The sequence below is a fragment of the Varroa destructor genome, unplaced genomic scaffold (assembly GCF_002443255.2).
Source record: "Varroa destructor unplaced genomic scaffold, Vdes_3.0 BEIS01000003.1, whole genome shotgun sequence".
Taxonomy (NCBI): Eukaryota; Metazoa; Arthropoda; class Arachnida; order Mesostigmata; family Varroidae; genus Varroa; species Varroa destructor.
In genome coordinates this window covers 30,841,283-30,856,951 of record NW_019211456.1, presented here as the reverse complement: position 1 = coordinate 30,856,951, position 15,669 = coordinate 30,841,283, and the positions used below count along the sequence as shown (strand labels likewise).

General features: G+C 39.2%; 1 protein-coding gene across 6 annotated transcripts in view; it reads left to right on the top strand.

Annotated features, from left to right (window-relative positions):
* The first annotated feature begins 2,688 nt into the window (after nt 1-2,688).
* LOC111247347 (uncharacterized) overlaps nt 2,689-15,669 on the top strand; it is a 43,694-nt gene continuing 30,713 nt past the window's right edge. For all 6 annotated transcript variants that reach the window (XR_015324134.1, XR_015324133.1, XR_015324132.1 and 3 more), the window contains exons 1-2: nt 2,689-2,795; nt 13,413-13,703. Coding sequence is in view for 1 of the 6 variants with exons in the window: in XM_086984140.1 (XP_086840266.1) it covers nt 2,764-2,795; nt 13,413-13,703 (323 nt within the window). In the remaining 5 variants the exon portion in view is untranslated. The remainder of the gene's footprint in view (nt 2,796-13,412; nt 13,704-15,669) is intronic.

The window sequence follows — 15,669 nt, the reverse complement described above, 5'->3', positions numbered from 1 at the left end:
ATTGTACACAAGCAATATGCTGCTTTGACGGCCAATACAGGTTAAGAGCTTTTGGCAATCCAATTACGTGTTGTGGGTTACATGCTACGAGAGGAGAAGTGCACGCTTATTTTATGTTCCTTCATTAAAAAAACCTGTCTTCTTTGGAAAGAGCAACTTCCCAAGCATGACCTATAGTGAAGCTTGTTTATCCTGAAACCAGATCCATACTAAAATTCAATTAATGGAGTAACACTGCTGGCGACACGCGAAGTAAATAAATTATTTTCAGTAAACGTCGTCAGAAACAAACACACGCTTCAAATGTTCCGTGAAATGTTTTCACGTATCATATAAACATCTTTGAAAATATAGAACTAGTTGGGACAATAAAAAAATACCGAAGGTCGTTAATGAGACACGTGGGTGCAGGGCAAACATCGACGCGTACAGATATACTGTACATTTTGGCCGTAGTTGACCTCACGTAAGACCGTCCATGCTACTTCCTCAATCAAGAGGACAGAAGCAAATTCGAGTTACATGTCCAAGCAGAAAAACAGAGATGAACAACGCTGAAGTTTATTTAAAGCTTCTGCTTAAAGGTCGCGCAGAACTGTTAGTAGCATCTGATAACACTCAGTAACAGGAAAACTGAGCGGAGTAACCAATCTATGATTTATCTACTAGCTGAGGATATCTCCTGAGATATGAGGTTGTGGGCGCATGCTTCAATAAACTATTAATTGAATCCGCATTTAGCAGCGTAACTGGTAAGAATCTATTTATGGACGTAGAACACTTGACGCCTTCATAACCAATAAGGGAAACACCTATCTACAGAAGCTCAATTCGAGGCGGGAAAAACTCGGCGAGTGTGTATGGTGCGTTTTATTATAAAGGTTCGGTATCTTTCCGATCTGATTCTCACAAGCGTGTCCAGTATCCGGATTAAGACGCTCACATTTTCATAAAATACACCTATTGTAAATCAAACAATGACCAATTTAAGAAGTAAGAACCAACTACAGCCATAGCAAACGAAGCACATTTAGTAGAAGTCGTCGCCTAACAGAGACCGGTGCGTAACCAGTAGAGGCTTGAACAGCTCTGTCCGCTTGAAGAGATCAGCACCGAAAAGCTAGCCCCATTTATTTTTCCTAGAGGGTGAACAATATTTTGTTATTAAGGTGACACTATATTACGATATAAAAATTACCATTGGTGCGTGTGCTACGAAGAGATAAGAACACGCACATAAAAATCTACTCGAATGATCGTTTTTATTGGAACAAACAATACATAATTGGAAATGAGCATTTCTAGCGTGGCGTGGGCGCAAAAATTTCTTACGTCATTCGACAAGTACCGCGCCCGCAGCCACTGTGGTCCAGCAGAGAACAGCAAGAAACTAACACTTGGGCTATAGGGGGTATCCATTGCGATTGGTTCCTCGAGGTCAAATTTGGCAGCTCGCTATCTAAACGCATCATACCACAAACGTGGCTCTAATACGAAGACTTGTCAACTAGACAAAGAGGCGTAATGTTCGCATCGGCAGAAAGCGACACCTCACGCTGAATTTCTAGCAACCGTATTAACCGAGCCAGCACACAATTCTGATGTATTCCCGCCCTTTAACCTAACTGGTTGGTATTTTATCCAGTCATGTTTTGGCTTGAAAATAAACCTAGAAAGCTAGCCTTAGTCGCGAACATATGTGAGGTGGCCATTACCGAAACGTTTGCACTTAGACCTTTGTCATATTAGCGTGCTACGTGTTAGCGGAATCTTGCTTCAGGCAACACTATTCGATTTAGCAGGACACTCGCGCCTAACTGTGACCAGTAAACATACTTCATGCCCGCATTATCTATGGTTATCTATGTGCTTAAGTCGAGACGTTATCTTTGACCACACTTGAAAAGCCAGCCAGAAAACATCAGAGACACTCACATTTTTTTTTTTTTTGTTGTTTTCGGTATATGATTCTAAATGAATCTACAAGTGCTGTTCGGAGTAGTGTTTCAAATCAAACTTAATATTGTAATATATGTATTCTCTTATTTTGTATCGCTTCCCTCCCTTGGGATCCTTGTGCTATATCTCAATGCATGATAATTTAAAGACGTCTCTGCTAAGTTACGTCAGTTTGTACATCTTATATGCATCTACATTAGATTGTTGGATCAGAAACTTACAATTGGTACACAGACGGTCAGCCATTGTGCGAAAAATAAATAGATTATAATTAGCAATGTGTATTCATTAGTCGACATTGATGCCGCCACAATACCTATTACTCGCAGTCGCATAACTCACTCTACGCATAGGACATCGTAACGTCCCATAGTGGCCTTAAGGCGTGCAGGGTTGCTCGTTTACAATATACTATGCAATTCTACCTAACGATCTTCGGAAATGGTGCGGCGGTACCGCAACCGTTTGCTATGCAGTAGGTATCAAGAAGGACAAACGTTTCTACGGATCGCATAGTTATACATAGTTACTAAATAACTTTCAATTACCATAGTTTATTCTGACAGTTTCACTCCTTGTGTAAAATAAAGAAGAAAGACTTTTCCCCGCCAATGTAGGCCTATTATTATTTCAAAATTCTAAATCTCCCATAAGCCCGACCTCCTCTGCTTTACAACGTAGCTAAATATATATCAGGCAGTGCCATAGAAGCGAACATAGGGTCATATCGAATTATCTGAATAGATCAGATTTTATACAACGTTTTAGTTGGACAGGACTAGCCGACTGAACGAAGTTGGTTCTATGGGACAGTCCCTCGCATCACTTCTAATTATGTAAGTGAATCGCAAGACTCTATCGGCCTTATAATTTAATCCCCCGCCAAATGAGTAGGACAGTGAGAGTCATCAGCCCTTGTAATTGACACTTCGCATTCTAGACGCAGTACAGAGCAGAAAAGGTCTGTAAATTCGAGCCATCCATAATATTGATTGAAGTATGTACAATCGCAATAACACTTATAATGTATACACATATATATACGCACAAAGATCGTTGCTTTCGGTTCTTCGTCATATGCCTCTTTTTCGTATAATGTAGACTGACGTAACACAAACATGGATCGGTTTTGTATTTTTATTACACAATGCATAGAATCGTTGTTGGGTGATCTTTGCTGGAGCGCAACTGTGCCGGAAAATGTCAGGCCAACTGCGAACGCCAGATCTAATAAATGTGACGATGTTTTTCTACTAGGAGGTATGACTAACCTAGGTAGGTCGGGTGAATTGATCGCACACATGAAATTTTGAGACGTATTTTATGAGGTTAGCATGAAAAATATAGCTTTATTCGAAAGCAGTGATTTAGCCATATCTCTAACAGGGCGTCTTGAACCAAGATGTGCATCTACATAAAACGATCATTGAACACGTATATTTTATACAGTAACAATGTTTATTTTTGATACGTCTAATTAGAACTCATTCTGGGTATTTCTCGCTTTGTCTAGAGATGAAAGAAAGCTTTATTCAGGTCCCATCCCAGGCCATCACGCCAAAGGTGCATATTTAGCATGTTATACAAAATTCAAAATGTTCCATTAAAAAATATGTTAACAACTATACCGTGTTGATGATAATGATAGACCCATTGTAGGACAAATAAGATATTTTACTACGTCAATAATTAGGTATATATTTTCTTCAAGAGACATTTTTTCGAACGCTATTTGTCTTGAAATTAACACACTTCCCTTTTAATTATTTCTCATTTATTCGAAAATGGAACGAGTCAAATGAATAGGTGCCTCTGTAAATAATAGTGAATGTTAATTTCATTCCAATATAATTAGATACATATTCTCAAAAAATACGACGGTGTCAAACGCTACTAATGCTCGATACTGTTTGTTAAATTACAATATATTTAGAAGCGTTCCTTTCACGCTAGGAAGTTGCCTATGGGAATTATCTGAAAAAAGTGATCAGAGTAGGTTATTCGAAGAAAGATATTGTGTTATCATAATTGAAATACTTACTACAGAAACTGCGCTAGCCAGAAGTTTTGAAGATGCCGTTCCTCTCCAATCCTAAATACAAAAAGCAACATTGAACGGCCTTCTTTAACCGTTATATTTCATGACGCTGACTATGACCTCCTGTTTTTTCGTCATTCTTTTGAAGAAATTGAATACTATAAAGTGGTAGGGCAGTCACTGGAATAAGTTACCATTTACTCGATGATGCGCCCCAACCTGTGGGTCAGCTTTTCATCAGCAGCGTTAAACATTAAGTCGCTTGCATAGAGAGAGGCTGTTTCTCTCCCTTACTGTGTCACGTAGCCTCAATATATTTCTTGCTAGTTCTGTCTTTTTCGCAGTAAACTGCCGTTGTGGGCGTCATCAACCATCCGACCACTTGGCAAGAGCTAATTACAGCGAAGCCAACTGCGCACAATTCACGGCTAAGAAATTATAAAAAAAGAAAAAAAAAGCTTTCTCCTTCGTTCGAAGAGCAAAAAGTACGAAACACGTTGTATCAGTTATGCACTGCCTCAAGCGACATATACCCAAAATACAGTTCTACCCAATGCTGAAGGAAGGCAAATTCATCCACTGTAGCCGCACAAATATTTCCGTATTTTGGGTACTTACGCCGTTAGGCAGCATTTCATACCAGTGGGCTCTGCTAAAACAAAATTAACTTTCCCTACGCATGGATTCGAACCTACTGTCACTTTCTGTAGTATGAAAACACGTTACGCGCTATCATGCCATCCGTTGCGCGTCGCGTGAGCGTTTGTATTTATTGGACCAGGGAAAGCTATATAATTGTTTTCTGTACTTTTAATAACCTTATTTTTAATCAGTTACTTCCCTACATAGAACATAAGGTCCATGTAGGTCAGTAAATATAGAAAACTTGATTATTGATAGCGAGCCTAAAAAAAATATAAAATACAATGCCACTGTATTATTTGCTATCAATCATTCAGATAATATTTAGACAGAATACCTAAGTTTATAAAACTGTATGTGTTTGTATGTAATAATGTACCTCTAACTTGGGTTGCGAGCGTTTTACTAAAGAGTGTCCTGACAATCTGGGAAGTCACTAGATAAATAAGCAGCGTACATAAACTAGCAAAGCTATAAACCGAGCACATAATAGATATCACCTATCCCTAACAGGTAATTTTGATTATTATCGCTAGCAACAAAACCAGCAGCAAAGAATCAATGATAAAATGCGCCCATGACACAATATGGTACGATAATATGTTACAATGATGGGTCGTTTTGTTTGTTTAAACAAATTGTGTCCACGTACATCATAATACTTCGACGTCCGTTATCTGCGTCATGTCTACGGAAAACGCTGTCACACTGCTGCAGCTGACTGTCATTACAGCGCGGACACTGCTTACGTCGTCAGTTGCGGTTTTACGCGGAATCGCTATCGCGTATGGCGTTTTTTTTGTCATTTAACCAACTCGATCATTGCAGGAAGCATGCAACCCCGCTGAGATATGAACTCCTAGTGAAACCGACCACCCCAAAGGTCCTACCAGTCGCTCCGTCCTTCTGCAGGTTTACTGCGCTACACACGCCGTACAACTTTGGCTGGTACGACGCATGTTAACGTGTACTTCGTGCCACTGTAGTCACCACCTGCATTACTGTTGTTGCTTCCAGTGAGCTGCAACGACAACAGCAACAGCGACAACTGTGTGTAGCATGGCGGGTATGTGCGTGAATGAGCCTTAGGCAGGCGGACCGGCAGACCCAGCGACTGTAGTACGATGCCGGGACGGAGGCCAGAGATGCGAGTAAGGGAAGAGAGGGGGGAGATGATGCTTTATCTCGTCGCGTTCCTGCCCGTCGTTCATGCTGTCGTCGCGCACCGTAGCGGTGTTATTAAAGCAGCGATGGCAGCAGAGAGAACAGGCTGCACTTTTGATGTGCTAGCAAGTTTAGTGCAGGTTGTTGGTCCGGCGTCAAACACTAACAAAAACTAGTAGATGGACGAAGAAGATGCGTCTGGACGCGCTATACCGCTGCTCTAGGTATCAGCAGCAGTGGCGGAATAAAAAAAAACCTGCCAGTATTACACACACACATACACATTCTTACAAACCAAAACTGACATATACTTAACGACTGGAAAAGGACCGAGCGACACAACATCATGTTCGTATGGAATCAAGTGAGAACGTAGCGGCAAAATAGCTTTATTAGTGATTAAAGCCTGAATTGCATCATAGATTAGAAAGGGAGCACGATCTTAAGCTTCTTTTTCTAAACAAGTTCTGTCATATTGTGGCATGAGCCAAGTAACCACCCCGTTAATAGAAGTCTATCACTCACCTAAATCAGCTGATATGGCTATAAATAACTATATCTTTGTAAGATATAAGAGACAAAGAGTTGAAGAAAGCCGTTAGGTCAACGATTCGCCAAGGATGCTAGTACAGAGGCCGTAAATACGTTTGCGAAATTAGCTTCGGATTTATGCTAAATCGGGCTTGAATAGAAAACAGATGCGTATCAACTAATTCTCTAAAGAGACGAAATATTTGTCAGATAACTACAAATATATAAATAATTATAAAAAAGGGAAGTGAGCAATATCGCAATAGAGAGATACGACCGTGCGATCGGCTTTTACCTTTCAAACACGTTCGGCCATTGTTCAGATAAATGGACACGCCTAGTTATCTCTTGAATCAACTGTCTTATCTGATCTGCCACTAGGGAAAGGGCACATAAAGTAGAGCCCCGGCCCCCCTGACGACTAAATTCGTTTGACCAATCATTCAATGTATAACAGTATGCATAACTGAAAACTGTTACAGACAATATACTTTATGACCAAACCCTGTTTATGAGCATCCGGTTAGTAAAGCTTTTTTTTGTGCACATACCGAAATAATAGGCAGCACGCAACGTTGGAGCATTTCCAACTCTACTTCAACGGTGCTGAAGGCTTTCCGGCGGTACATTTTATTAAGTGTATAAGCATATAGCTGACTGGCAGCTCGCATGGGCCGAATTAGAAACCTTCATGATTATTGAACCAAAAGGATTTGAACTAGAATTTTTTAGTTTTTCTAAGGAAATATTTACAGGCCCCATTTGATCACTGCTGCCTCTAAGACAGTGTTTTATGACTGCCCATTCTAGCGCTCTGAGTAAATCACTACAATTAACTGATTTCCACGTTTCAATACTGCGCTGAAGATGCAGAAGTCGTATAGATTGTCAACGTAAGTGCCACAGGCGATCGACTTCTCTGTATTGAAAATTATTTTATTTTTCTATGTCTAAACGTAATATCGTAAAGGAAATGCTACCGCTTACTGTTGCTAGCTATCTCAATGACTTGTCTCTAACAATGAGAATACATAAAATAGGTTTTCGCTACCAACAGGATCCGTTGAATGTGAACAGCGTCGTACATTGCCTATAGTTATATGCGTTGCTCATTATCGATAGTAAAACCCATAGCGTACTGCCTTTTTTTTTGGAACAAATTAAATTTTTCGTTTGATACTTATCTGTATCTATCATCGTACCGTGCACAATTGAGAGCAACGCATTTTTCTATCCATCGGCAGTTATGCGACGTTGTACGGATCAACTGAGCGTCAGCCAGCCCAAATTAATAATATCGTAAAGTATTCATGGTCTCTGCTTATATTACTGTCCGATATTATCTGGCGGACCGCTCCACTTAGACGTCCTTTATATCAGAACCATATCAATCAAATTTCAAAGTTGAACGCATATGTAGTGGAAGCAACTTTCTTTGAAATAGCACTAAAATATTCCTCGTTCATCATAAAGTACGCTCATTTAGTCAAAGAATATCTTATAATTTTTTGTCCCTTATAATTTATATAATGAAAACTATGAAAAAAAAAGCTCACTCAGCAAAAAGGCTGTAAATACATTATGTATATTAACAAACAGCTACAGTTGTATTCTGAACAATTTGTCCATGGGAACTTTGCCGCAAGTGCCTATCATACGCTGCATACCCTCAAAACGAGGTGCATACAAGACTCGTGAATTTATTATTGTCTACAACTTCGTAAATCACTAAATTCTGCAAGACTAAACAGAAGCATTTGTCTAGCATATCTGATACGCCAGATATCAAGTGAGGCCCTAATGTCTTGCAATATCAAATAATATTCCACTTGACTTTATTTTGTTGTTTTTCGTGGCTCTTATGACGGAATCCCCTACGACAAAACGGTCAGATCACTGTTATTTAACACTTGGACCCCCCGGTTTACTTGCCATGACAATTCCTGCGTGTGTGTACGACCGCGTCATCTACTAATGGAGTACCGCGTCTGAAGGGGCAGGGCTGATAATGACCGGTTCATCCTAGCAGTATGTCTGGCCGCACGTAGCCGGAGTTGTCTCGAACTCACTTCGTATGCAGCTACCGAATGTCCTTACGCCGATTTCGAGAACTTCACTCCGCCGCCGTCGCTATCCCTACCGTTGCGATAAGAGTCTCAGCAGCGTCGACAGAGGTCAGAAGACGGCATAAAGCTTTATCAGACAATTACGATGTTTTGCTAGATTCCGCGTGGGATCGCTGTTCAAGCTTATATACGAGAGCAATATGAAGTATGAAGCGTGGAAGTTACGTTGGTTAATTGGTAAGCCTCTTTTGGTATCTTGTGAAATCTGCTAGTAATATCAAAAATATTTCACTTGTAGAGAAATAGTACTCTTTCTAAAACCGATATCTGGCTTTGTTAGAAAAAAAAGCGCCATCAATATAGTAGCCCATAAGAGATTTTTAGATAATGTCGACAGAGGATCGTTTGAACCCGCTATTTTTACTAAACTCCCAGATACTTGAAGAAGAAATTATTTTTACTACTAAAATAGTTTTCCCTCTAAGTTCACCTCCCGATACATTAGAAAAAAAAACTATTGCTTTCAGAAAATTGACTCCCTGTCCTAGATAACTGTTTTCTATAATTTTGAGATACCAAAAAATTTGTGCATTAGCATATTACGAGGATCATCAGCACTAGTGGACAAAATCCTTGCAAAAGTCGTACTTCAACGAGCGAAACGTATTGAACATCTTTTTTGATCGTATCGGTGTCCGCTTTCTGTCGGGACATTTGACAAGGGAGATGGAAGCAAAAATTCTTGTTCCAAAAGTAGAAAGTCTAAAGGGCAGTTATTTTACCGTTAGTGAAAAACGGTCGAAACTGCAAATGGCTACATTTAATTGATGGGAAAAATCTTAGTGGAAACCCCTGCTGTGTCCCTTTGATGACTACTCTGCTTGAACGCGTAGAATCGATATAAATGGATTGCTCAGAACTCAAGACCTAGCAGCAGCGTCCTCCTTTCGGACTCAAAATAGAGCGGGTAAATTGTGTTTTGCATAGCATACATTTGGTATCAAGAGAGCGCCTTTTACTTGTCAAGTTCGCTAGGTTGACATTGCCTACAGTTTTGTCATTTCGCCAATCGCGTGCGGCGGCAGAGGGCTCACAAATGCCCGCAAAGGAAACTAGAGAAGGACGGAGCAATTATCCCTCGACCTGCCCCACCGCTGAATTAGGAACATTTTTACACGACGTAAATACCTCTGCTTATTGGCAATGTTTCGCCCAATAGGGCAATGCAATTGCTAAAGACAACTACGTTTTTAATAGCAGACAATGAACGCCACGTTTTAAGCACAAGCCGAACTTTATGGGACCCAAAAGTTACGCACTATTGCTCATTGTTCATGAAACTGAGTTGTTGTTAGTAATAAAAAAAGGTAGAATGTAGTCACTTGGGCAAATTGGGAGTGAATAATTAGATAACAGCCTGCGTTCTGCTTGTCCGACTTTTCGATAGACAAAGTATTAGTACAATTGATTTGTACTACTGCGCGCGTCCGTAAAGATATCTATTAAACCGGCTTGAGCGTGTCTATGTGGTACTTTGTTGAACCTCATATATTTGCATAAGAGAATATCTGAACGCTATTATGAATAGATGAACAAGTGAATAGATATTACTGACAAGTTGATGCATCAAAACCAAAATGTCGATCACAAACTAGACCGTATCAATAAACGGCTCTCCTAATTAACCTAGTCGTTGCCTACCGATGTGCCTTTTCCTTGTGGCTTCTACAGTGATAGACTACAAGAGGTCTACATATATTCCTTATTTGCGAAAAGATATGATCTGAAACTATACTATATGAAAGAACAGTGGCTGCCATTTCTGTAAAGGACCAAGCTTTTCTGCAGCGTTTTCTTGTCGTACTAGTTGAATTGAAGTTTTCAATCGTATCGTCGTTAAACATTTTACTGTATTACATTTAGACATTCGTGAAGGTGGAAGAGACCAAATGAAAAAAGTTCATAGGCTGTCTTATTAGGTAAGTGATTTCTGCATGCTGCCCACGTAGCGAGAACGCAGTTGGTCTGTTTAAACTCTGAGTGACAGCGGTTATCAATCCTATTATTGGTGTCTTGCACTGAACATCTATACAGTGACTATATATCGATAGAAAACTCGAATCTCTTAATTCGAAACAAGAAAGCCTTTAGAATAAATTCCAGCCGGGTCAAATAGGTGGTTTCCTGAATGAAACAATCTTCCGAAGGAGCTTAAAAGAAGTCCATGATTGCAGACAGATTTGAACTATTTTGTAAAATACTGTACAATGTGCAGGTATGACCTTAAGTAATGAAGATTGGCATAATACATCACAACAAAAACTTTGCACCTTTTCATCGATGACTTTGTAAAAGTCTAATTTACATTCACTCCATCTGAAAGCAATAAACTCCATCTGAATATGCTCGTATTGCTAGATAAATTAAAATCTAACATAAAATAGAAGCAGAGTTAAATACCGTATGTTGGTTGTACCTGTACAAGATGATGCCCACCATCCCGTGAATAAATCAATAATAAAACTCTACTATTTAAATAAATGTATATTGTTTCACGAAAAACTCCAAAATGTATATTTATATATACTGGCCTTCTTCATGCAAGCGTTTCCGTTCTTGAATTAATAAGTAAATCATAAAGAGACAAACCAGCCATCGCTTGACAAAAAAAAGGTTACTCGCAGTACACTCATTCGCTTGATTCGTGTCGATGAATCAATTTACAATGAAATCACCTAAAAAAACTCCTAAAATTCTCGACTTTTTTTGGTATTAATCTTCACTTGATACATACAATAACCTTGGGCTTACGTAGAAAACTTTGCCGGTCCAGTCTGTATCTTCTCTCACGTGGAAATTATTACAAATCCTTTCCACAACACGGCAGCGCCTCTGAGTGGACCAGACATGATACGTCATTCGTTATAATATATAGGTCTGTCCTTGTGAGCGAAGTGAAACAGTTTCGAAGCTTATTGCACATATACCAGTACTGAAATGTCCCTATCCCTTAGATGCCTGTCTGTCACAGTCGGTATACTATGGTAAAGAGGGAGAGCCCATCATGTTCAAGATAGTGAAACCTTCAATGCATATGGCCTCCCTGGACAATGACATGACTGCATAATGCTCAGGTAAAGTAACGTGCCACCTCTAATATAATAATAAGAAAATAGTAGGCGAATTTGAATCTTTCAGTACCGAAGTCAACGATGTGTTCTCTTGTGAATAACGTTTATGTGTCGGGATACATGTTCATATGGACGCTCAAAAATGCTGATTCTCTGACTCTTACACAATCTCGTAGTTGAACCTATGTAAAATAGATCATTTCTATCTGGATCTGACGCTTCCATGGTAACTCCTTCTACCGGTTTGGCATAAAGGTGCGTTTAAAGAACAGACTGTAATATTTAAGCACATATAAGAGAAAGCCAAGTTAATACACGTTATAGAGAAATTGTGGTGAGACGACACACTAATGATGATTACTATCACTAGGTAAAAGCTGTCTTGTCAGACATATGCCAGCGTCGACTTCCTGTTACTTCAAACACAATACTATACTCTCTTGCAATAACCATGTGTAGCGCAGTTTTTAGTCTGCAGTCCTCCTTTGCTCGGGCTGTACGATCAACATTCGATCTAAACGATGATTGGCTTGGATCATGTACATAGCAATACTTTTCTCATGCCCATTAAACAGAAATTCAGATAATGCATCGATCCTGAATTGTTAGACAGTCTCTCGCAAGGAATTTTCGTCAGATGAAATCAAATTTAACAGAGTTCGTCACACGAGTGGAAGTAAAAGAGATACACAGGCCTATTTAAAGCGATACATTAACGCCATAACACAACGAGCTGCCTTCTGGCCTTGAAAAAACATACAAAACCTTATTATGCCAAATAGTGCCTCAGAAGAAAGTAACTAGTGGTACAAAACATCGGTCCATTTTTGAATTGGGCGTACGGAAAAAGTAGTACATGCACGTGAAATTTGAAAAGACTTGAGCCTATCTCTGTAACAATTCCATGTGAATTGACATGCCCCGATCTTTTTAAATGTCCTTCTGAAAGTAGTAGATCTATGTTTATTTAGAAATAAGTTGTCAGATCATTGAACATGGCTCATAGAATGTAGAAGCGACCCTTCAAATGAAAACGGAAGTACCTACGCGCATTAGTGATATGTGAGCCTTACGTCAAAACCATTAACTGCAGTTTGAAGAGGGATAAAACACACGTCATACTAGTGCAAAATCGTGAAGCTGTTCTAGACAAAAACCAGCTCTATGAGAGATATATGTTCAAATCAAACATGATTGACTGAAAAACCCGCAACATCCGAACAAAGACCGAAGTAGAACCCAGTACAATTTTCGCCACAGATTTTTATGTTGAACTGCTGTCATCGCAGATTAAATAAAACACGAGAAGTAATATATACTTTTACATCTCAAATGCTTCCACCGTAGTAGGGCAGTCAAATATACTGGCACTGAACTTTGGTGTTTTTCCATACTATATCGAATGATTTTACTGAATTACAGTGTTACTATGTTATTTTTGAGTGGATTCGTAATGCTCTGGGACGATAATAAGTACACAATAAGAATAAAAACGATACTTTTAAACAAAAATGCGGCATTTAACAAACTACAGTATATTATTTTGACGTTAATAACCTTAATTTCAAAACGTAGTAAAATCCGGGGTAGAAAATGTATACGGAATAGATAAGTCAATGCTTTGCCCATTTCGTGTACGTTTATGTTACACTGCAAATGACTGTGAAACAAATGGTTGTGATGCGCTGTTGTGAAATCGAATGTATTTGGTTTTTGAAGAATCGAGCTTGCGCCCTAGCTTTTATTTCCGTTAACTACTAACCTAAATTTTCCTTCATCAGAAGTAGTGCGTAGCTATAGCAGCCACTACAGTAAGTAACAAGCAGATATATTTATCTAATAACATCTTACTAAAATGGCATCTTGTTGAACATCTTTCAGGATGGAAATGTTCTTCTTAAAAAATCAGAAGAAACGCATCAAATCGCCACGTTATACAAATGGGCTTCTTGATGGTGCAGCCCTGCCAAAGCCACGCTGTCACGCTGGCGGTGCAAAGCGAAGTGAATCCCGCGAGCGAGGCGATTCATCCGCGGGTTCGTCAAGCGGAGGAGACTCTGTTCCACGACCCCTGTCGGCGCCAGCAGGCCTCAATTTAATGGTTCCACAGGATACCCCCTTTGAGGAACAATACGCCCGAATTATCTGTCACCACCAGGATTATTTTCACAGGTCACTAACTATAATTGTATTCGTTTTGTCAATGTTGTGTTTTCAAACAATCGTTATTACGTTCCTGCTTTTCGATATATGAGATAGGTACATAGTAAAATGTTTGAACTAGCTGACCTAACGATTGATCATTTTTTAGTTTAGTGGTATGGTTCTCTCTCTAACCACATAATTTTTGCAGCACTGAACGACATTCTGGTAAGCTCTGAATAATGTGGTTGTATCCTAATCGGAGAGCATAATTCTGTTGAGAACTACATTCAATATCCTTCTAATAAACGTTCCGAGTTTTATGTTGGACGTTATCGTTAAGCATTGGTTCATACGATTAGAGCCCAGCATGAAACAAAGTTTTTCTACATTCAATTTCACCGCTTGGTCTATTTCTCAGCTTATTATGAAAATGCGGTACTACTTTACGAGCTTAAAAGGACTGATAAGTGATCACAGGAGGAGTGTGCCTAAATAAAGAAATAAACATCGTGTATTTAATTACAAAAGCCAGTAACCAACTGTCTCAAATAATAAAAAAAAAGCAACACTAAAGGTTCTGTTACGTAGGAAATCGAGGATTCTCGCTCTTAATCAAATTGCCGCTTAATCAAACTTCTAATGACTGTGAACGTGACGCCTGTAGAAGTAACAATACGCAGAATGGCTGACAACTTGTATATATGAAAGATTGCAGATGTATGAGGAATTAGTTATATTTTCCTGAGACAAACGTTACACCTTTATGTACAGCCTGAATAGAAACCAACAGCTCTGCAGCACTCCCTTATCTTGTCACTCCCCTCGGGTATTTTTTACTCGCAAACACGGAGGTCCAAAATAAATCAAGAACAGGCAGTTAGACACTGCTACGTTGATAAGAGCAATAGCAGTGTAAGTGTTACGGCAATATTTTTACTGCCGATCGTCTTAAAGCTCTATCCTCACATTTACCGAACAACGTCATTCAGTCATTTACAAATTTGCATAGCCGACCATATTTATATCATAAAGAATACATAAAGAAGCGTACACAAAACGTGTTCCCGCTTGCCTTTCGCTATATTCATTTAGGTCTGCTGTGGGATTGACCTGGGCTCATAATTAGCTCGATGAAAACGCAAGTACTAATTTCCCTAAAGTGCAACCTAACTATGCGATGCGTAGTTTAACTGATCTAGAAAGCAACTTACGGGAACTGTTTTCGGCAACATGCCAGCAGAAATTCAATGTGACAGCTGGTTATCGATATAAAATTAAGTCTTGTGTTAGACGTTGTTTACAATTAATTACTTAATGTTTACAATTAATTAATACGATATATGCAGGTGTGAGGCCAACAAGGTTCTTCGCGATCTCGTTATGTGCTGTATGAGCTCATTTATTAATTGGATAGCCCGATCCTAGTGCCATTGGACGCTGTTGCAAGCGATTAATCCCCGGCACAAAACTAACTATCTACGCCCGTGTCGTTTCTAACTTTAGTAGGCAACCACGTTATCACCGCAGCATTGCGGTTATATATATTTGAAAAATTAGATCGACATCGCTCAAATGCGTCACTTGAAAGCGAAAACTGTACATTCATGGTTTTTACACAGGGACTAGCGATACAACAATGGTTGAGCATTCCTAGTTTTCTTTGTAGTGACCACTGTGTAGTAGCTATTAGCTAGTAGCCCTCTGTTACAGTTACTCGGTAAACTCGGTTCGGAAACAGTTTTGTTTTTGTAAGACGATAACCTAGCTATCCAATTATTGTACATTATGACAGTCAATACTAAAATTAAATCAGCATAGATGAGTTTCATAAAATTAAGCGCTGTGGTAAAAACGATTTCTTCAGACAATAGAGTATACACACAAAGTATTAGTACTGCATAAGTCGTCGACCATTGAGATTCAGAGGTTTATTGAATATTCCAAATCATGACTTTGCCGCAATTAGGATAAAATCTTTGACTAAGAATTTTGA